General features: G+C 44.0%; 2 protein-coding genes across 2 annotated transcripts in view; one reads left to right on the forward strand and one right to left on the reverse strand.

The window, feature by feature from the left end:
* PSD2 (pleckstrin and Sec7 domain containing 2) overlaps positions 1-17,566 on the forward strand; it is a 48,125-nt gene extending 30,559 nt beyond the window's left edge. Inside the window, exons 10-17 of the mRNA XM_006866224.1 lie at positions 7,337-7,426; positions 9,110-9,153; positions 10,168-10,358; positions 10,533-10,603; positions 11,002-11,159; positions 13,854-13,998; positions 14,716-14,859; positions 17,357-17,566. Coding sequence (XP_006866286.1) covers positions 7,337-7,426; positions 9,110-9,153; positions 10,168-10,358; positions 10,533-10,603; positions 11,002-11,159; positions 13,854-13,998; positions 14,716-14,859; positions 17,357-17,566 — 1,053 coding nt within the window. The remainder of the gene's footprint in view (positions 1-7,336; positions 7,427-9,109; positions 9,154-10,167; positions 10,359-10,532; positions 10,604-11,001; positions 11,160-13,853; positions 13,999-14,715; positions 14,860-17,356) is intronic.
* A 4,145-nt stretch (positions 17,567-21,711) lies between these two features.
* Positions 21,712-23,587, reverse strand: part of NRG2 (neuregulin 2) — a 311,783-nt gene continuing 309,907 nt past the window's right edge. The window contains exon 12 of the mRNA XM_006866225.1: positions 21,712-21,761. Coding sequence (XP_006866287.1) covers positions 21,712-21,761 — 50 coding nt within the window. The remainder of the gene's footprint in view (positions 21,762-23,587) is intronic.

Consider the following 23,587-nt stretch of genomic DNA (forward strand, 5'->3'; position numbering starts at 1 on the left):
TTCAGCTTCTTGAATGGTTACCTTCTCATTTTTCATGATGTTAGGGAAGTTTTCTTTCAACAATTCTTTGACAACTTTCTCTGTGCCTTTTATTGTCTCTTCCTGTTCTTGAATTCTGATCACCTGTAAGTTATTTCTCTTCATGATTTCCTACATAACTCTTAGGCTTTCTTCAGATTTTTTCTTTTTTCTTTTTTTTTTTTTCTGATTGTTCTTCTAGCACACTAGTATTGAGAGATCTATCTTCAAGCTCACTAATTTGGGCTTCCATTGCTTCAAATCTACTCCTTTGTTCTTTCAATGTATTGTCCATTTATGAAGTCTTAGTAATAACCACCTAGATTTCTATTTACAGGTTTTGTATTGTTTAAAAATTTGCATTTATTTTGTTTGTTCTTGTAGTGTTTTCTTGAATTCTTCTAAAGTTTCTTCTATGTTCTCCTTGCTTTCCTCAATCTTTCTGTCAATCTTTGAAGGTACCTAAATATAATTTATTTGAATTCTTTTTCAGTTATTTCCATTACCTTTTCTCCCTCAGAAACATTTTCTGGCTCTGCATCTTGGTCATTCTTTTGAGCCAGTCTTTTTTGTTTCTTTGTATGAGCGAAAATTATCTCTGAGATATTGTGGTGTTGTCATATTTTTGTTTTTTAAGTTTTTATTGTGAATTATGTGATATTTACATGGGAAAACATTAGTTTTACATTCATCCTATCTTATTTTCATTTCATTGCAATGATTACTCATATTTGTATTTAATTGATGATTGTATGTTAATGTGCTTTTAGGCTTTCACCAACTGTCTCCTGTGGGTGTAGTTAGAGAATCAAAGTATTGCACTGTTTTCTGTTTACTGTTTGTGCACCTCCATTTAGAGTGGGTTTGGCTGATGTTGGCTGCTGTCTATCAGTGATCAGATGGTATTGACTCTTTTTTTCTTGGTATTGACTTTTTTTTTTTTTTTTTGGGTGGAGCTGCAGAGAGTGTGGTGGTGGCTGAGCTGTATGGGCAGGGTTGCTGCCTGTGTCAGGTGGGAAAGAAGAAAATCCCTCACCCCACCACCCCATACACAAGAAAACAAAACAGAATAAAAGCAACCACAAATGAAAAGAGAACATAATAAAGATGAAAAAAGAATTAAAAACAGGCAGAAAACAGAAGAAAGAATATAACTAAAAAGAGAAAAAAGGGACAGGAAAATGGAGCTAAGTAAGGAAGAAAGAAGAAGGAGGAGGAGGAGGAGGAAGAGGAAGAGGAGGAAGAAAGAAGGAGAAGGAGGAGGAGGAGGAAGAGGAAGACGAAGAGGAGGAGGAGGAAGAAAGAAGGAGGAGGAGGAGGAGGAAAAGGAGAAGAAGGAGAAGGAAGAAGAAGACTACTTAGGAAAACCAGGAGAGGGAAAATGAAAGAGAGTAGAGAGTAATAAAGATCAAAAGGAAAAGAGAAGAGGGAAATGAGAAACAGAAGAAAAAACAAAACCTGAGATTTCTAAGTGAATGGAAAGAGAAGGAGAAGGCGGACTAAACAAACAAAAACAACTAAACAAAGAAAGGAAAAACCCAAACCAGATAAACCTGTGCAGCTGTTGGACCCAGAGAGAAGAAAACTCTGGGGGACTCCTGCTAGCCAAGTAACTCACAAGGTGGTAGTAGGAGGGATATGATGATGAAGTTCCTGGCTCTGGGTAGAATTCTATAGACCTTATTTTTCTATGTTCAGGACAATTCAGATGTAGTTCATGGAGGCCCTTGATGGAGCTAGTTTCAGTGTCTGTTTGGAACACAGGGCAACTGGAGGCAGCGTGGCTGGTTATGAGGGTTTCTGCTACAATAATGCTGGGTTTTGTAGTTCTGGAGTTGAGCCCGCCTGAATCCAGGTACCACAGTGATGCAGTGGACCTCTGCCTAATACTGGCGTGGATCACAACCACAGGGCTCTGAACTTCTAGAGAGTAGGTCTGAGCTGGGGGTGGATGAGGGTAGGAGTTGACCACTCCTTCGGTCACCAGGAGAGTGTGGGGAAAAAGAAGGAATTGCACCTTACTCGTTGCTTGTGTGAATATGCTCCGCCAGGCCACCTTCTGTTGCCAAAGCTGCTCACAAAAGTTCAAGATGGTCATGCTATGTCTGGCTGGTCATTCCCCAGTCAGTCTCCCTCTCTTCCTGTCCCTGTTCAGCTTTTCCTCCCAGCAAGCACTCCCTCCACTTCTTTATCCTTCCCTCTGAATTTCAGCTTTCCAGGATTTTCATCTGTGTCTGTCTGTTTCATTTGGTATGGTGCTGTAGGATAAACAATAGACTGCTAACCTCAAGATTGGTGGCTCAAACCCACCAGTCACTCCCCGGAAACCCCATACAGGTCGCCATGAATAGGAACCGACTTAATGGCACTCAACCACAACAATTTTAAATTGCATTGTGTTCCTAATTTCCTTTTCAGAGTTCTCTTTGTTAGTGTAAAGAATCTGACTGAGTTTTGTATGTTTATCTTGTGCCACTTTGCTGAATCTTTCAATGAAGTCCACTAGTTTTTTTGTTGAGTCTCTGGGATTTTCTATGTATAAGACCATACCATCTCCTGTAGTACTTTCTGAATCTGTGACTTCGTTTCTTTCATCAGTTTTGGAAAGTTATTGCCCATATCTTTATATATTTTTTCAGTCTCATTCTCTACCTGGAATTCTAATTACATGTATGTTAGGCCTTATTGTTGTTAAGTGCCATCCAGTTGTTTTTCACCCATAGCAATCCTATGAACAATAGAATGAAACACTGCCTGGTCTGGCACCATTCTCACAATCACTATTACACTTGAGTCCATTGCTGCTGCCACTGTGCCAATCCATCTCCTTTGGGGGTCTTCCTCTTTTTTGCAGACCCTCCATTTTACCAAATAGGATGCCCTTCTCTAGAGGCTGCTCCCTCCTGATAACATGTCTGAAGTATGAGAGACAAAGTCTTGATATCCAAGTCACTAAGGAGCTTTCTGGCTGTTTTCTTCCAACACAGATTTGTTATCCATAGCTTGTCATGATCCACATAGTTGAAAGCCTTTGCATAGTCAATACAGTACAAGGAAGCATCTTTCTGGCATTCTCTGGTTTTAGCCAAGATCCGTCTGACGTCAACAATGATATCTCTTGTTTGGCATTGTCTTCGGAATCTGGCTTAAATCTCTGGCACTTCCCTGTCAATGTACTGTTGCAGCCATTTTAAAAATTATCTTCAGCAAAATTTTACTTGCATGCAACATTAATGATATTGTTTAGTGATTTCCATATTCTTTTGGTCACCTTTCTTTGGAATGGGCACAAATATTTATCTCTTCTAGTCAGTTGGTCAGGTAGCTATCTTCCAAATTTCTTGGTATAGATGAGTGAGTGCTTACAGTTTGTTGAAAATTTTCAATTTGTATCCCATCGATTCTCTGAGCTTTGTTCTTTGCCAAAGCTTTCAGTGCACCTTAGACTTCTTCCTTTAGTACATATGCTACCTCATGAAATGGTTGAACATCAAGCATTTCTTTTGAGTACAGTGACTGTGTATTCCTTCCATTTTCTTTTGGTGCTTTCTGCATCACTCAATATTTCGCCTATAGAATCCTTCAGTACTGCAAGTTGAGGCTTGAATTTTTTCATCAGTTTGAGAAATGCTGAGCATTTTGGTTTTCAAACTCCAGGTCTTTGTACATTTCATTATAATACTTGATTTTGTCTTCTTGAGCTGCCCTTTGAAATGTTCTATTCAGCTCTTTTACCTACTCGTGTCTTCCATTTGCTTTAGCTTAGCATCTCTGTACTGGAGAGCAAATTTCATAGTTTCTTCTGACATCCATTTTAGTCTTTTCTTTCTTTCCTATCTTTTTAATGTCCTCTTGCTCTCTTCCTGATGCCATCTCACAGCTCTTCTGATCTTTGGTCAGAAGTGTCTAATGCATTAAATTTGTTCTTGAGATAATCTCTAAATTCAGGTGCTCATATTAGTAAGGCCCTGTGGTGCTATTGGATAAGCACTAGACCTTAAGGTCAGTTTGACCCACAAGATTGGCAGTTCAAACTCATCATCCACTTCTCGGAAACCCTATACAAGGCTGCTGAGTTTAACTGGCTTGATGGCACTTAACAACAACAATGCTTTTTCTGTATTTTCCATAGTTAAGAAAAAAATTTTAAAGCCTGAATGTAATTTTCTGAGCTAGCTACTAGTTTATTAATCCTCTCTTCTACTATGTCTAATCTGTAGTTCAGTTCATTTATTGAGCTTAAAAAAAGTTAATATCATTTATTATATTTTCATTTTTATAATTTTCACTTGACACACACACTCTCATTTAAAGTAGTTCTCAGTTTTCTGTTGAAACTCCATCTTGTTATCTAATTTCTTAGTCACCGTTTTTTAAAGATTGTTGTTAGGTGCCATTGAGTCGGTACCTACTCATAGTGACCTTATTATGCACAGCAGAATGAAACACTGCCCGATCCTGGGCCAACCTCACTATCATTGCCATGCTTGAGCCCATTGATGCTGCCACTTTGCCAATCTGTCTCACTGGGGGTCTTCCTAAATCTATTATCTAGATCTCTTTATGAATCTCTTTCTACTTTTTTATTTTTTTTCTTGGTTGCTCTTGGTGTGCCTGATAATTTTAAATGTATGCTTGAAATTGAGTGTAAAAAAATTATAGAAATAATTTGGTACACTGGTTGATGTTATCTCCTTCCAAAGAAGACTTACTTTTGTGTCTGGTCAGCAGTTAGGGTTGCAGGTGGTGATGGTGTGCTGTGAAGTCAGTTCTGACTCATAGTGACCTTGTATAGGGTTTCCAAGGCTGTAAATCTTTATGGGAGCAGAAAGCCCCATATTTCTCCCTCAAAGCAGCTGGTAAACTCAACTGCTGACCTTGTGGTTTGCAGCCGAACTCATAACCACTATGCTACCAGAGCTCCTTTAAGGTTGGAGAGTAGTACCTTATTCCAATCAGAGATTGAATGATTCAAAGCTGGACTTTGGTATATTTTGGTATATTGATTGGTATAAAGCTGGGTATTTTCTAACTGCTTCTAGTCCTGGGTTGTAGTCCGTTTGGGGCTCTAATTAAAAGCCTGGAGTGTTTCCCAGGGTCCCTTGTCCTTAAATGCCCTAGCTCTAATTTTTGTTTTCCCAGTTCTGTAAGACTACTCAGTTGATCAGCCTTTTAGGCACTGGTTGTGACTTGGCACATGCTTCAAGGATGAAAGCTGCTCCTTTTTGAACTCTCTCTCCATACTTCCTTTCTTTGCAGGATGTTCACACTTGAAGTCTTCACTGCTTTGGCAGCTCTACAATGCCTTTATACCAATATTTTTATTAATATTTTAATTAATTATTTTTGTTGGGAAGCTTCACCTGCAACAAAAAAGTTGCACCTTAATTTCTTTATTTATCTGTCATTACTAGGGTTGGAAATTTTGTCTGATCACTTCTTAATTTTGCACTCTTGACTGATGAGTGTTTAGTGTGTATGCAACTTAAAGACATCATAAACATTGTCCTCATATTCATCTATTACAGTGCACACATACATAACTATGAAGGAGTTTCAAAGAGTTTATGAAAATTTTCTATTATTTTGTATTTCATTTGTTCATAAACTTTCTGAAATCCCTTCCTGTATACTTATACATATGCACATATATTATGTACATTTAAAATATACATATAAATCTGTGACACACGAGTCGGGCTGCCAACCTCAAGGTCAGCAGTTTGAAAATACCAGCCATTCTGTGGGAGAAAGCTGAGGCTTTCTGCTGCCGTAAAGATTTACAGCCTCGGAAACCTACAGGGTTGCTATGAGTTGGAACCGACTCCATGGCACACCACCACCACCACTACACTTACATCAAGGCACACATAGGATATTTTCTTCTTGACCCATTGGAAAAGTTTGTAAAAAATTATTAGTTGTCAGCTACTTACAAAGCCTTATAGCATTGTTTCCTGAATTATATTCTGTGGCATGTAAATGTCCTACATGATGTGAATAGATTCTCTTTGCTAAAATTGTGTCAAGGTCAATAAATTTGGAAAACTGCATGCTGAATCTTCTCTTTGGAGATTTTCAACACACACAAGCATGTTGCAGACTCTGAACAATGAAACTAAACTTATTTAATTATGAAACTTTTATTTGGGGGTGGGGGGAATACCTAGTTCCATGAAATGGTAGGTAAATTTTGGGAATAACTGCCTTATGTTGTTGAATGCCCTCGAGTTGGTTCCAACTCATAGCAACACTGTATAGGCTTTTCAAGGAGCAGCCGGTGGGTTTGAATCACCTGCCTTTAGGTTAGCAGTCCAGTGCTTATCTTACACACCACACCAGGACCTCAACTGCCTTACAACAGACCCAATCCAGAATATCATACACCAGTAAGTATCTGGTGTTGAAGGGTATTCATTCTCATAAAAGATGAAGACCCACTCAGTATTTCATCAAACATGCATAATTTGCAGGAGGGTCTGAAATGAGTATCAGCTCTCCAGTTCGGAGTTTAGAGTCTTTCTGCTACTCAGAATTTGGGGCGTGCAGCCGTTTCCAGCTATTTGCGTGTTTGTGCCTCCTGGAGTAAAACCATCTGCTTGGATTCTCTTAGTCTCTGTCCAGCTCAGCAATGTATATTGGTGGAAATTGATTTTTGTTTCTTATTAAGACGAAACTCTCATTTTACCTACCTCTTGGAGATCTTGCTGCCCCTCTATGCAGGTGAGAGGGTGAGACAGTTGTGGCGGAATACATAGAACTTCTGTTTAGGAGTCAAGAGGCCTGGGTTCAAGTCCTGGTGCTGTGTGACCTTGGGAGAGTTAATCATGGAGCAGCTGGTGAGAGCAGAGGCTTTGGTGTCAAACACACTCAGCCCTTGTACTTCATTCCTGTGTGATCCTGGGCACTTTACTTCACCTTCTTGCACCTTAGTATCTTTAAATGTCAAATCAAGATAATAATAACACCAATTCACTTTCTTCTTGTTATGAGAAGGAAAAAAGATAATGCATGTCAAGGACAATACCTAGAAAATAGTAACCACCCAGAAACATCCATTATTACAATACTTCATCCAAACCTGATACCTTCATCTAGGTTTGAGGGGAATCCCAATCTCTCATAATGTTGAGGGTCAAATAGAATCTTGAATTTGAAAATGTTTTGTGAACTCTTAGAAATGGAGGGGATTCCAGTCAGTTTTATTTTCATTGCTGCCCTTGTTGCTGCCTCATCCCCTCTGGCTGGGCAAGGTAGGGTGCAGAGGCCACCTCAGTATCCAACCCTGCTCTCAGGAAGAACCCTTTCTTCATTACAGAATATTGGCAAGAAGATGTCCTGCCAGCAATTCATCGCCAACTTGGACCGTCTGAATGATGGCCAAGACTTTGCCAAAGACCTGTTGAAGGTATTACCTGTTAGAGGTGCTATCTGTGTCTTAGGTGGGTGGAAAGGGAATAGGTCTCTGCACTACTAAGTCCTGACATTTCATACTCAAAATGAGGTGAGGGCCACCATTACTTTGGGACAGAGTTAAAGAGAGACTATGAAGCACACATTTGACTATTACATGTTCCCCGAGTTAGGCAGATGGGTGGTTTGTGAGAGTTGCTTTTAGTGTTCTATTACCATCATTGATGCTATGGTGGTCATCAACACTGTCACCAGTTGTCCAAGCTGCCACCACCATCACCACTGCCATTATGCCCAATACCACCATCAGCATCCCTGCAGCCTTCACTATCACCATCACCACCTTCATCATAATCATTCTTAATATCACTACAGGGAAAAGACCATTCATCCTCCAATATGATCAGAATTTAAGGGAATTCAGTTTTCTTTGGAGACTAAAGCTCCAGTTGGAACTCTGGTCTCCAAAACCTGGTCAATTATCAGCCTTGGAGGAAGAGGAGTAGGTTTTTGGGACCTAGATGATGAATTCAGTTTTAGATGGTAAGTTTGAAGGACCTGGTAATTTCAGTTGGATAATGAATTTGGAGGTCAAAAAAGAGAACACTATATCTCTTTTCACTCATAATAATTGTGCCCTTCACCATCAAAAAGCACTTGTTAAGAATATATTTTTAAGTGAAATCAAACAATCCCCAAAACAATCAAACAGTTACACTACCCACCTGTTCACCTCTCACAATTTACTCATTCATCCATCTACCCACTTTCCCACCCACACAGCTACCTATCCATTCTTTGTTCACCCACCCTCCATCCTTCCCCATACATGCATACATCCGTCAACTCACCCATCCACTCAATTAAACACTCAACATTTCCCTTATCTATACACTCATATGGAGTCCTGGTGTGGCACTGTGGGGTAATGCACTGAACTGCAAAGGCGACTTGAGCCGCGGGTTGGTGGTTCAAGCTCACCAGCTGCTCCTCAGAAACCCTATACAGGGTTGCTATAGGTCAGAACTGACTCAATGGCACGTAACAACAACAACACACACTCATACATTCATGATTCACCCATCACTCATATAATACCTCCATACATCTCCAACCACTCTCCTGCTGACCCATTAATACACTCTTCATAAATACAGCCATTCACCTATCTATCCATCATCGTATCCACCCCCATCTATCCACCCAATTATCCACCCACCCATGCATCCCAAACTCTTCCTCTACACCCTCCTCACTCTACTCATCCTTTGTTACTTTCTACCCAGTTCCCAACCCAATACTCATCCTTCAGTATTTACTCCATCTATCCATCCATCCATCCATCCATCCATCCATCCACCCTGTTCTGTATTTACTGTTTTCTGAACATTGAATTATGCACTGGAGGCTTAGTGATGAATAAGATAGACCATCCCTGATCTTGTGAAGCTTATAGTTTTTTTTAGGGGAGACAGATATCAAGTGATCTCATAATTAAATAACACACATCCATACATCTGCCCATCCACTCATTTATCCATTCAACAAATAAGTACAAATCATCCCTTTCCCCCACTGGTTGAGAAGACACTGCCTCATTGTACCCACATTACTGGGGTAGGTGGGGATTTCTTTGACTTCACTTGCCCTCCTTTCTCTGTCTTTTTCCTACTCCCAGACCCTTTACAACTCCATCAAGAATGAAAAGCTGGAATGGGCCATGTGAGTAGTGCCCATGGGTAGAGGTGTGGGTAGATGGAATCATTGGGAGGGGGAGTGGCTGGGGGGCAGGGAAGCCATTCCGGACACTCTCCATGGTGCTGATTTCTCCCAACTTGGGGCCCTGGCGATTCTATCCAGCTGGCCAGCACCTGGTGTGGAGTTCTCCTTTGGGCTTATTTTCTGTCATAATAAAAAGTGTGCAGTGTTCATACTGTAATGGGATAGATTAAACTGTGACTTTAACTTCATGAAGTGCACAGCTGGCTTTCAGTACTGGAAATTCTGCCACAGTTCCCAATGATGACAAGTCTTTCTCCCCTGGGAGATTAGAAAGCAGGAGACATGGACCCTTTATAATCCTTAGGATATGACCATGTTTAGGGTGGTGACCTGGAAGCTAACAACCATCTGAAAAGAAGTGTGATCACCCTCCTGGCTGGGGATACTGTGAGAGGCTTCTGGGGAAAGTGGCTGCCCCTCACTGCCTGTGATTTCCAGGGCATCCTGAGACTTTAGGTCCATGTCAAAGTCCCAGGCAGGGCCTGTCAGAACCCCAACCCCACTGGGAAGGGCTGGAACTCTGGCTCCTATGGGGTATCCAGACTTTAAGAGCCTCACCTACTGGCCCACCCTCCCTGTGGACTTTGGGTTACAGCTTCAGCCTGGCCATGTATTACTGCTTTCTGGGCTGGAACTCTCAGGGTAAGCATAATGAGAGGAGAAGGAAGAATGTAAAGGAGATAAGAGAGCCTCCAACTTTATGATCAGCACTGAGGATTGGAGCTGGGAAGCTAAAGATAAAAAATCAGAGGTCAGGTGTCAGAACTGAAGGCTAAGGAGAAGGATCAAAGATTTGGATCTGTGATCTGGAATCAGATCTCCTCAGTTCTTCCTCTCATAGCTTTCTTTCACCTCTGACCCTTGCTCCCAAAGGGGTGGTTGGTGGGGAGAGAGCATGTCAATGTGGGGCTGACACCTCCTTGGAGGTGGTGCTCAGGCCTAGTACTTCCCTAGTGATGAGGACGAGCTGAGGAAATCACTGTCTGAGCTGGTGGATGACAAGTTTGGGACAGGCACAAAGAAGGTGACAAGAATCCTGGATGGTGGCAACCCCTTTCTGGATGTCCCACAGGCTCTCAGCGCCACCACCTACAAGCATGGTGTGCTGACCCGGAAGACTCATGCCGACATGGATGGCAAGAGGAGTAGGTGTCAGGTCGGGGTGTAAGGGACATGGGGAGGGATGCTTGTCCAGTTGGTGGTCTGCCCCCCTCGACTATACCTCTGGGGCTGCACACACAGGTGGACATGCAGCAGGAGGCAAGATAGGGGATTTTGGAGTGGGTGGTTGAGGCCATATTACCAGTGTTCCCCTCTAGCACCTCGAGGGAGGCGTGGCTGGAAGAAATTCTATGCGGTGCTCAAAGGGACCATCCTGTATCTGCAGAAGGTGAGATGCTGCCCCAGAGTCTTCCTTAGGTTGAGCCAGCTCAAGTCCCCTTATATCCCCTATCTTGTGGTACTTGGACTCTCTGTAGGACTTGGGGTTTGAGCAGACGCTGGGTCCTTTCCCCATGCAAGGAGACTCGGGCTCATTCAGGGCTTTGGTGGTTTCAGGAATGGGTCTCTGAAATGGCCAGCGGCTGCTCAGTGTTCAGGCCTTTGAAGCAAATAAGAGTTGTCAGGGAGAGTGCTTGAGTGATTTGTGTTGGGATCAGGGTGGCTTATAGCAATAGGAACTGCAACATGGAGGGAGTTATAGGGATGGAGAGAGGAAGAGGGAAGAAGGAGGGTGAGGGTGGAGGAAGTGTGATGACAGAAGTTCATCTATTTCCACCCCCAATCCAGGATGAGTACAGGCCTGACAAGGCCCTATCCGAGGGTGACTTGAAGAATGCCATTCGTGTACATCATGCTCTGGCCACCAGGGCCTCTGACTACAGCAAGAAGTCCAATGTGCTCAAGCTAAAGACCGCTGACTGGAGGGTCTTCCTTTTCCAGGCACCGTAAGAACCCTCTTGCTCCCATCCTAGGCCCAGGGTACTCCTTCTCATCTGTCTAAGGCTGTACACCCTGAAATTCCCCTCTCATCAGTCACAAGTGCAAATGTATCCACTTGATACAAATCAACAGTTTGGGGTCTCCTAAAGCAGGGATGGGGAACCTTTATTTTTGTCAAGGGCCATTTAGATATTTATAACAGCATTTGTGGGCCATATGAAATTATCAACTTAAAAATTAGCCTGGTATAATGTGGTGGCTGAAACTGTGGTTGCCTTGGCAGGGCCAGACCAAATGATTTCTCAGGCTTTGTATGGCCCACTGGCTGGATGTTCCCCACCCCTGTTCTAAAGCATTGGTTCTCAAAGTGTGAGCCCTGGAGTATCACCAGAAGTTTTTAGAAGTACAGTTTTCCTGGCCCACCTTAAGTCTACTAATTCAGAGACTCTTGGGCTAGGGTTCAGCAACTGTTTTTTAAATTTTATTTTAAGTTTTTGTTGTGAACTGAGTGATAATTTACATGTAAGAACATCGGCTTTACACTCATCGTTTCATTGCAATGATTACAGTCTCCTCTGTACATCATTATTAAACAGTATTTGCTTCCATTTCCTCTGTTTTTTTTTGAGGGGGAGGTATGTACACAAAAAACACTCAGGAATATATAGTCTTAAATTTAAACAACTAAAGGGCACATTCTGTAAACCTGCCTTCTGGCCGCTAGCACTCAAGTCTTTCTCTTTCCATGAGTCTAGAGTCCTCACTTGCTCTCTCTCTCCATGTGCTCATCTCTGGTGTCACTGTCTCTCTGGATAGGGTCCCACATTCCACCTATGTTTTTTTCCCTTGATGGTCTTAGGGTCCTCTGTTCCTGGACTGTGAGATTGACTACTCCCCGCTTACTGTTACAAACTTCTATCTTTACAATTTTGACAGTTGCAATTAGTCATGGTAGCAATTATTCACTATTGAATCTTAAGAGTCGACACGTATCCCCTTCTCTTCACCAGACACGTCTAGACAAGATGAAACTATTTAGTGGGGCTCTACCTTTCCTCGCACACTCTTAAACTAAATCCCCTCTTGAAAACTTGTAAGTTAGCCACTTCGTGCCTTTATAGATCCCCACCCCCATTTTAGGTAGAAATGTCTAAGTTGCCCATTCTTATCCACCCTGTATACAGAGGGGATAGGATTGATACTTGATGTGAAGACTCCTTACCTCTCAGTTGGTATTTTGAGCTACTACATCCACAAGTGTAAGTCAAGTTCATCAAATTGTAGCAATTTACACTTTTTTCCTTTGTCAAAATTTGTTTTTTATCTATCTCTAGTCAAGTTCTGATCATCAATCCATCGAGGCTAGGTCAAATGGGTACTACCTGCAAATTTGGGCGTTCTTGCGGATCTCCCTTCACTTCATATCATCTGGATGCTTCACTTTCAGCTCTAGCCCTCCATGGCTATGTCCTTGTTCATGAGATCAACTGTGCTTTAATAGGACCTCCATGTGATTCCTAATCATTTAAGGACAAGGCTAATGGGCTCTTTATGAACCATCCTTTATATTTGAAGAATAGGCAGGAAATCATCAATTTGCATTTTACCTATGAAGCCTTACTTCCACTCACTTGAACTCCATCCTTCCATAACTTGAGATGAGGTTTCATGTCTCAGATGTGCTTAAAAGGAGGGAGACTAGCAGATGAAGTATCAGGATCAGAATGTAAATGTGTGGTAGTGGGAGCAGAAACAGGAGGGAAGCTTTGGGCGGGTTGTGGAGGGGATGACCAGTTACCTCTAATGATCACCTGGGCCTACTGCCTCCAGAACCTCTTGGCTCTGGGGCCTATTATCTCTAGAACATTTAGGTTCGGGCCCAGTAAGCTCCAGGGCTGTTAGCTCCAGGAACCATTAGCTCCAGACCTTTCAACTCCAGGGCTGTTATCTTCCCGGCTGTCAGCTCCAGGCCTCATTAGCTTCAGGCCTCATTAGCTCCAGGGTTGTTAGTTCTAGTACCCATTAGCTCTAGGGTCATTAGCTCCAGGACCTGTAAGATCCAGAATCCTTTAGCTCCAGGGCCATTAGCTCTGGACCTGGGCAATCTTACATTCACATGGAAGTCCAGGACCTGCCTAAGAGCTGGGACAGAATGGGAGCTCCCTATACAGCTCTTACCAGGTCCATCCCACCCATCTACCCATCCTTCCTCAGTCCTGGGCCAACCTCAAATCGTTGCTATGCCTGAGCCCATCACTGCCGCCACTGTGCCAGTCCATCTTGTTGGGGGTCTTCCTCTTTTTCTACAACTCTCCACTTCATTGATATCCTTCTCCAGTGACTGGTCCCTCCTGATATGTCTGAAGTATGAGACGAAGTTTGGCCATCTGACTTCCAAGGAACACTCTGGCTGTACATCCTCCAACACAGATCTGTTTGTTCTTTTGGCAGTCCATGGTACTTTTGATATTCTCCTCCAATGCCATAACTCAAATGCATCAATTCTACATTCTTCCTTATTCACTGTCTAACTTTCGCATGCATATGAGGTTATTGAAAATACCATGGCTTGGGTACCCACCTATATAAAGGTATTATTAGTGCCTCTCAGTGCCAGGCCTAATGCTGGGTGCTGGGTGGGGAAGAAGGGACCCTATTATGAAAAGCTGGTGTTCTCTTTCTACCCCTCTTGTCCCCAGGAGCAAGGAAGAAATGCTGTCCTGGATCCTTAGGATCAACCTGGTGGCTGCCATCTTCTCAGCCCCTGCCTTCCCAGCTGCTGTCAGCTCCATGAAGAAATTCTGTCGGCCCCTATTGCCCTCCTGCACCACTCGCCTCTGCCAGGTACAAATTCCTAGGATCACAACTCCACCTGCCTAGGTGGCCTCCCTTGTCCCAGGCTCCCATTCATGTCCCTACCTCCATTTCTTTTATAGGATGCCCTGGTCCTGGGCTAAGAGATGCAGGAGAAAGGGCAGATACTTTCCTTTACCTCTATTCCCATTTTCTAATGGGAAGACAGGTCCACATACCACAAGGGGCCTGACTGTGCTGTGGAGGAGGGTGTGTGTATTTATCTGCCAGAGCTGCATATCTCTGGGATATGGTGGTTGTAGGTCTACAGGCATCATGTCTGTCTGGGCAGGGATGTGAGAGAATGTGTGTGTCATATAGCTCTAATGAGATCTGAGGCCAGACTGGTCTGTGGTCCTGTGTATTTGTGTGTGCAGATGAGAGTTCTTTTGGGGAGGTATGGATCTGGGTGACTGTCTTTACAGTGTATGGTGTCAGGGAGTATATGCCTACACATGAGTGTGAGGGTCGCTCCTCTCTGAAGCCTGCTGGGGAGCACTGGAGACATCTGATGCTGATGAGGAGAGAGGAGCATTCCTTTAAGTCCAGAGACTGGCTCTACCCAGACCTAGTTGGTGACCCTGACCAGGCCTCAATTTCCCATTGGTAAAGCTGATTCAGTGAGTCCATTTCTCTGGCAGGACAGGATGAGACCCACCCTGCTGTTGTCCTGAGAGTCTCTTCACAGTCCAGGGCTTGTCTTTGCAGGAGGAGCAGCTGCGGTCCCATGAGAAGAAGTTGAGGCAGGTGACTGCAGAGTTGGCTGAGCATAGGTACCACCCAGTGGAGCGGGGCATCAAGACCAAGGAGGCCGAGGAGTACCGGCTGAAGGAACACTATCTCACGTTTGAGGTGGGCCCTCGGGTGGGATGAGCTGATGAAACACAGAGCAAGGGGAGGTGGCTAGTTCCTGCCCTCCATCATAATCACGTTAAACACTTCCCAGCCGAGGGGTCCACTTGGGGGTCTCCCACTATGGGGGCTCCTCTGAAGGATGTATGCAGTTATGGATCAGGCAGGGTTTTCAACAGAGCAGCACAGTCCAGTTGTCAAATATAATCTGACAATCCACCCTCACGGTGTCTCTCAAAGAACACCAGGTGGGCTCCACAATAATCCCTCTACCTTCTACTAGTCCCTTTCCCTCACACAACTTCCCTCACATGTCTAGCTTCTCGGGAACCTTTCATAACCAAACCACAAAACTCTTAAGGCCTATTGCAGGACTTGTCCCCACTTTAACTCATTTTAACTCCTTTACATTGTGAATGCTCTGTGCTCTCCTTTCTTCCCACCTGTCCCTTACCCTGATTCTGTCCCATGAACTCCTGCAAATGGGCCTGCCAAAGAATCGCTTTCACAGGGAGAAGGATGAGGAGCTGGGTTAGGGGAGGAAGGCAGGAATCATTCACATGCACCTGGAACTCCTCTGGTCTGCTGCTATCTCCTCTCCCCATTGCCCCTTCAGACCCCAGTGAATTGTCTGGGAAGGCAGTGTGTGGGTTCTGTTTTTATTTTCAAAGAGAAAACTTGGACCCATGATGAGCCGGATGGCAGGAGTTTTACATCCACTTTTTGTCACTAACATTGTTTGGGAAGACCCAAATGGGTCTTTAGAGAGGATGAGGGAAAGTGGGCGCATCAGGAGGCCTTAGCTAGCAGAGGCTTGAATTTGTTGGGTTCTGGGCTTGTCTGTCACCTCTGCTGTGTCTTGAGGCCCAGTCACTTGCTTCTCAGATGGCAGAACCAGCCTCACAGTGCAACTCCTCTGGCCAGATTCAACTAGGTAGGGAGGATAGAGCCAGGGCTGTGTGGGACTCTCAGGGTCAGAGTTCTGGGGCTCTACATGGGGGTGGAGGAGGTAGGAGTAGGGAACAACAGAAAGCAAGAACAGTATTTGGGGTTGCCTTGCAGGAAGTAAGAGGGGCCAGGAACCTGTTCAGTTCAGCCTGAGATTGAGTTGGGAACTTGTGCTGTAAGACCTTTCTGAGTTTTTGCCTTCTGCATTTCCTTTGAACTGACCCACAGATGGGGGTGAAAAGATAGGCTGAGACTGAGCCAAGAAACCCCCAGAGCAGGAAAGACAGGAGGTCACTAATCTCTATCTCTAGATTCCTACATTGGCTTTCCATTGAAGGCAGGGGTGAAGGGGTATGGAGAAGAGAAACGTTCCCAGGATAGATCCTGACATAGCTCTTGGAAGTCTTAACATTTACTCTCCTTGCAATGACAAAATAGTGAAGGCAAAAGCTATGGTGGATTGATCTTTCCATACTTGTGAGGTGTGTGGTTCTCTTCATGTCCCTCATAACGACTGATTTACTCCTCCTAACAACCCTGTGAAACGGATTCTGTTACTATCTCCATTTTACAGGACTCTGGAAACTGAGATGACACAGCTGAGCAGCGCAGGGGCCATGATCCTAACCCAGACAACTGATTATGACTCCGGCTCCCTAGCCTTTCTCATTCTTGCCTCCCTGCCTGGTTTGATGAGGAGCGGGGTTGAAGCCGGGCAATCAAGTCTTGCTCAGGTGGCAGAACTGGCTGGCCCTTAGTCCCTGGTTCTTCCAGGACTCCTGTCTTCCTGGGCTGTGTAGAGGGACTGAAGCTCAGAGACAAGCACCTCAGATGCTGCCAAATCTCCCTCTAAAATGTTTTACTGATTTTTAGCCCCTTGCATAACTTGTGAATGTACCATTTTCCCAGGTCCTTGTCAACACTAAGGAGCTGTGGTGACATAGTGGCTGGAGCTCTGGTAGCGTAGTGGTTACGAATCGGGCTGCGAACCTTAAGGTCAGCAGTTCGAAACTATCAGCCGCTCCGCGGGAGAAAGAGGAGGCTTTCTACTCCCATAAAGATTTACACCCTCGGAAACCCTGTACAGGGTCGCTATGGGTCGGAACCGACTCGACGGCACTTAACAACAACAACAACAATCCATATACTGGTGGTTCTTAACTACCAGCTGCTCCACGGGAGAAAGATGTGGCGATCTGCTTCCATAAAGATTCACAGTCTTGGGAACGCTGTGGGGCTCTTCTGCTCTGTCTTAGAGGGTTGCTATGAGTTGGAATCGACTCAATAGCAATGGACTTGGTTTGGCTTTGGGTTAAGCTGAGAGGTTTAGAAAGGGTGTCTCATTACGATTTTAACTTGTATTCTAAAAATTCTTCAGTGAAATGCCTGCAAATATCCTTTGTTTAATTTTCATTGGGTTGTTGATCTCCTTCTTATTGATTTGCATATTAAAGAAATTAATCTTTTTATTACATAAGGTGCAAATATTTTTTTCCTATTTTTATTGTTTGTCATTTGACTTTGTGGTCTTTCTCTACCCCGTCTCTAGAAAAGCCGTTATGAAACCTATACTCACCTCCTGGCTGTGAAAATTAAAGTGGGCTCCGATGACTTAGAGCGGATTGAGGCCCGACTGGCAACCCTGGAAGGAGATGACCCTTCTCTCCGGAAGACACGTTCCAGTCCTGCTCTCAGTCAGGGCCACGGACCTGTGACTGGCAGCAAAGCCATGAAGGATGCCACTGGGCCTGACACTTAGCTGGTGTGGATGAACAGGCCCTGGAGGCAGACAAATGCCTCCATAGGGGCCAGTGAGCACAATTCCAGCCAGAAGCCACTCAAACCAAGTTGGCCGGCAGCCAAAGTGGTGTGGAGAGCCTTGTGGGCCAAGAGGCTGGAGATGCCATTCATGGCGGCGGTCTTCTGTGCTGCAGCGTCTCTGAGCCTCAGACTCTTTTCCCAGCCTTTGTTTCCCTCTCCACCGTGGAGCCTCATTCTGTAGGCCAGTTGTGTGCATGCTCTAGACACCATCTCACTGGAAAAGCTGGAATGGCTGTTGTCTTCCCAGGCTCTCTCTCCTCTTCTCATCAAGTCCTCCCCTCATCTCCTTTGTTTCTGAGGGCAGCTCTTGGCTCCAGGTTCCAGTTTGGACACCCACCCTTTTCTCTGCCTCCTTCCTCTGAGATGATCAGCAGCAGGTCTGCAGACCACCAGCACCATCGTCTCCTCCTCCTCCCAACTTCCGGAACCATGCGTAGTGCTCCTGACTCACTTTGCAATAATCCAGGACCTAGGCCTTGCCCCTCTCCACACCAAACTGTCTTAACTCATGCCACCTCTCGTTTCATTCATTGAGGCCACTATTGCTTTCTTTTTATACAGACATAAATGTACATATATAAGAATTATATATATAAGGAACACCTTTAAAGATGGTCTTAGAACTCAGATCAGTTAAAAAGGATGAAATAAGATGAAGGAAAAGCCAATTTCTAAGCTCCACCTGTTAGCAAGTAGACTGACATCGGGCCTCCAGTGGCCCTGACACTCTGGAAGGGAAGGTGGGAATGTTGGGATGATCCCACAATCTGTTTTTCCTTCTTCTAACTGGCCTGTGACTTATACTGCTTTTACAGTCAATACTTCTGGAATAAATAGTGTGTTGTGGCCCCCTTTGTCCCACAGGGGTCTTTGGGAGTGAATGGGATGGGACCATGACTGTATTGATAACTTGGTCTTTATGTTGGTGTTGCCAGGTGTTGTCTCTGAGCTCCAGAGATGGCATCTTGTATGGACCTACTGCCACAGGGATAAAGGACACTCTGCCTTGCAAATAACCATTTGTCAACAAACCCAAAGATGCCCGAAGGGGGAAGGCTCTGGAAATCATGAGTTCTTGGTCTTGAGAAAAGGTGGAATGACAATTTGCTGATTCTGGACTGATAGTTCTTTTACTCATTTAGTGAATTGGAAAAGTCTAGTTAAGGACATGGAGTCCTGGGGTGGTGCTACAGGTTAATGTGCTGGGTTGCAAGGCCAGTTTGAAATAGCAAGGTTGGTGGTTCAAGCTCACTAGCTGCTCCTATTCAGGGTCGCTGTGAGTCGGAGCCGATTGGACAGCACTTAACAACAAAGTTAAGGACATATTTGGGAAGAATAGAGAAATTTGCCATGTGACGATCATCAGATTAGCATCCTTTAAACCTAGCACTTCTTTGACAAGTGGGTGGGTGGAGGGGTAATGGCACTGTCAATACAACTATGCTGAGCAAATCCTTTCTATTTTTTAAATAGATTACTATAGTCAGTCTGGCAATCTGACCTCAGAGAAACATCTTTAGTTTAGAAAATAAGCCAACCTTGCAATTTAGTGTCTAATATTTACAAGCCCACTCAGATCTGAAGCAAGGGACGTGTGAGTCCATGGAGAGACATAGTGTTTTAAGTCCAGATGACTTCATTTGGATCAACTGGAGTGTGTTTTATATTGAAACCATCTGGCCCCTTCGTTTTGCTCAGGGGAAGTAAATGTTCATAAATGTTCATTTAAATGGAATTGAAAAAGCAAATGTGGCAACATGAAAGAGCTCTGGGTCCTTTCTCCACACTGTCTCAAACGTCCTTCACATTTTGGGGTCAGCGTGATGCTCTCCATTCATAGGGTGGTGAGTGAGAGTAGAGGAGCAAACTCCAGCAGCTGTAGACAGATGTGTTTCCCTGAGCACTAGCTGTGCCTCCCATCAGTAAAGAAAAAATTTAGCTCATATTCATAATATGTATACTATTTATTTGTAAATTATATACATGTACTAATGTACTAAAATATTATGTACATTATAAAAATACACAAAAATAGAAGTTTAAAAAGGATGAGATGAAAATAAATCTAAAACAAAGTTCTAATATTTTCTTCCTGCACTTGAATGGGTCATAATGTTCCCCTCTCAGTCTCTACCCCTGCCATGTCCACTCTCTAGGGCTGTCTAATCCTAGGGGCCTGAGGACCACAGGTGACATGTAGTACTTGATTTGCGCCACCTGGTGGTCCTGGGAGATGAGCAGTGGACTCAGGGACTCCTAGGGAGCTGACCCTGGAGGACAACATCTCTTGAGTTTTCATCCTCATCAACCAGGGTCAGTGTGGGTGCAGGGGATAGTGTGGTGAGAAAAATATTGTCCAGATCTCTGTCCACATGGGGCTCACAGTCTTGTAGATGTAGGGGTTGGTTGTTATTACTGCTGCCATTTGGCACTCTGCGGGCTGGGGAAGAATGACCTGGCAGAGAGGAGAAGAAGGAATTAGCCGAGTAGAGGAGATGGCTCTAGCACAGGAAGTTGCTCCTGAGGTTGGAGTGGTATCAAGGAAGTGGTTTAACTGGCGACAGTTCTTCATGAAAGGCATACTACAGGTTCCCCAGGCTGGCGTCTGACAGGCAGAGTGAAAAAGAAGGCTTCTTTAGCTAAACCTGCCCTCAGGTCCCATCCTCATACCTGTGAAATGATTGGAGAGATGATCTGATCAGAAAAGAGCCACCGAATTACATTAAGTTCTGGCCTTTAGACTCTCAACAGCTGAGGATCCAGAGCAGATAATAGAGGTACCAAATGAGGTCATGTAAAGTTCAGAATTCACCAAGAGGTCATTCAGAATTGAGGTCACATAGAGGTCGGTGGGTTAAGGAGATAGTTTCTGACTGAAAATTCTGAATAGCAACTTAGAGCCCTCAGCAGGGTCAAATCAAGATGCTAAAGCTTGGCTGCAAAAAGGTCAGTATTAATTTAAAGTTAATTTATGATCTTTTAGAGGTCAGAGGTCACACAAATAAATTATTGACTCTTGGAAAATTTAAAACCCAACACAGTAAACCAAGCATCAGCTGGGTTCATGTAGTGTTTAGTTCATTGTTTTCCCTTGTTTCTTTTTAACAGGTACTTTCTCCCAGTGCTCAATGGTGACTACCAGGCCATTAGGTGTTTCTTTACTTTACCTCCCTCTCATCCAGCTTTGCCACTCTCCAACTATGTGCTTCCAGAAGGCAAGGCACATGGTGTCATCATCATTATCAAATTAGCCATTTAATAGGCTGCTATCATGTGCCAAAAGCTGTACTGGGTGCTTTTATGAATATAGGCTCCACAGCAACCCTGAGGTAGGTATTCACATAACCATTTCACTGGCAAGGAAACTGCAGCATAAAATCACACAGGAGCAAAGCTGGATTTGAACCTGAGCTCCATTGATGCCTATGCCACTACAATCCTAAATTTTCCTTTACTTCCATCTGTAGGTCTCCAAACTGACCACACATCCTGGGGGCATTTAGAAACACACACACACACACACACACACACACACACACACACACGTTTGTCAACTACTTGAGTTCTTTGGATAGAACTTCCTCATGTCTAATTGGACTCTTGTTCCTTGGTGCTGGGCCGTAGTTTAAAAATTAGTCACTTGACGAGAAAGGCTTCTTAACCCTAGACCTCTATCTACCTTCACAAAGCCTGAAATCACACTCTTTACCAGCAGCTGCGGGTTTAGACAGGCCCTGGCTCTTAATGGGGGTATAAAATTGGGGAAAGGGCAACACCCTGTGGGCTTAACCAGCTGCAGCAGCTGTGATCTTCCTGGCAGTGGAGAGTACCCATTATGCCACCTAGCATGTCTAGACTTTGCCTGTGACATGCCTGAGGCCCCAAGGGTCATCTTGCCTCAGCGACCACAGTGCCAGCCCCACAACCCTCCCCTCTTCACCCACCTAGGGCCAGAAATTGTTGCCTCAGTCCAGCCTTTGCTGCTCCAGGGCAGGAATTAGGCCAGGGTTCTGAGGCTGCGTTTGAAATAGAGTAATTTGCATCAGTCCCTTGGCCAGGTTTTTCAGCAGCCAAGGGGGACATCTAGTAACTATTCCTTAGGAGAGGGCCAGGAGAGAGTTGTTTGTTGGAGCCTGTCCTGGGCCCTGGGGTCACTTCCTCTCAGGGACTGTCCTGGCCCTCTCCACCCTCCACACCAACACCCATCCATCTCACCCAGGCTCGCATCCCTTTCTCCCTTTCTCACCTGGGGGCGAGATACACACCATCAAAGATGAGTTATTTCTGATTTTATTTATAATATAAAAATGTTCAAGTGTCAACAGTCAGATGTTTGGACATTTCAGGGCAGGGTTCCCATTTGTTTGTTTCTGTTTGGGGTTTTTTGTTTTAATAACAATTATCTTTCTGACAAATTAGCAGATTCTGTGGACCCAGTTTTGCGAGTTAAGGGGTCATCATGGGAAGAGGGAGAGAGGAAGTTATAGGTGGGTTGGGGCTGGGAGGTGGGTTGTGAGAAAGAATGTTACTTTATTGCTAAAAAGGGGAATCAAATACACTGTCCAGTGGCTCTTCTAGGTCCCAGCGTGACCATGCATCCAATCTAAATCTGAAATGCAAAGGACATGCAGGCATAAAATAGAAAAGACGACCTGTAAACGAAGGTGCTGCAGAGGACCGAGGGGCATCCTGGAGGCCATGAGGAAGAGCCGTGTACCCTGGGTCCCTGGCAGAGCAGTCCTTTACCCTGGGCCGGGGCTGTGGGGGAGATCTTTCTCAGCCCCCTCTCTTAGGAGCTGTGAGGAGCGGGGAGACCCCCTCCTCATCTGGTTGCTGTCGCTGGGCCTCTTTGTCTTCTCCAGTATGTTACCCAACCTCAACTCCGGGCCCAAGCTTAGGCTAGGACACCCCACCCCCCACCCCACTCACTCAAGATATTGCCTGCAATCAAACCTACTTCTGTTCTCATTTTCTTCCCCAGGGCCAACCTTTTACAACCCCCAACCTCGTCCCCACCAGAAACCACAGCTTCCCCTTTCCCTGCCTTCTCACCTCTGGCCGACTCAGGATCCCGCAGCCCTCCCCCATCCACCTTGATACCCCAGAATTCTATCCAGGAGCTCCAGATAAGCATACAGCAAAAGGCACCACAATATAGGTTTCTATTAAAGAGTCAAAAAATTGGCCCATCTCTCTTTTTTTTTTTGTTGTTTCTTTTTTTTTTTCCGAAGCTGTAAATCAGGATGTTACATATAAATAGTTTCCCTATAAAAACGTCTTTGCCGTTAGCTAGTATTATAAGACAATTTTTGCTAAAATGAAAATAAAACATTTTGTTATACTTTTTTCCTTTTATAGAAAATAAAAATATTTTTATTTCTTTTTTTCTTTTATTAAAAATAAAAATATTTTTATTTCTGTTGGTTCTGTTGTGACATCAACCAGGTGGTTTCTTATGTGTATTATTTGTGTTTTCCTTATTTTCTTTTGTTAGGTTTGCCAATGGTTTGCCAATTTTATTAATCTTTTTGAAGAACCAGATCCTTGTTCTGTTGATTTTCTCTATAGTTTTTCTGTTTTCTATCTATTTATAGACAGAAATAGATAGAATTTCTGCTCTAATTTTTATTACTTCTTTTCTTCTGTTGACCATAGGTTTACTTTGCTGGTCTGTTTCTGGTTGCTGAAGATATTGTATTAATATATTGATTTTTTTATCTTCTTTTTGATGTGTGCATTTATTGCAATAAATTGTATCCTCAGTTCTGCTCTTGCTTGTCCCAAATATTTTGGTATGTTGTGTTTTCGACTCATTTGTTTCTAGGAACTTCATGAATTCACGTTTTATTTTTTTTTACTACCCAGGAGTTTTGAAGCAGAGTGTTACTCATTTCCATGTGTTTGACTTTATTTACTTGTTGTTTTCATTGTTGATTTCTAATTTTATAACATTTGCAGT

Source organism: Chrysochloris asiatica, unplaced genomic scaffold, assembly GCF_000296735.1.
Source record: "Chrysochloris asiatica unplaced genomic scaffold, ChrAsi1.0 scaffold00087, whole genome shotgun sequence".
Classification (NCBI taxonomy): domain Eukaryota; kingdom Metazoa; phylum Chordata; class Mammalia; order Afrosoricida; family Chrysochloridae; genus Chrysochloris; species Chrysochloris asiatica.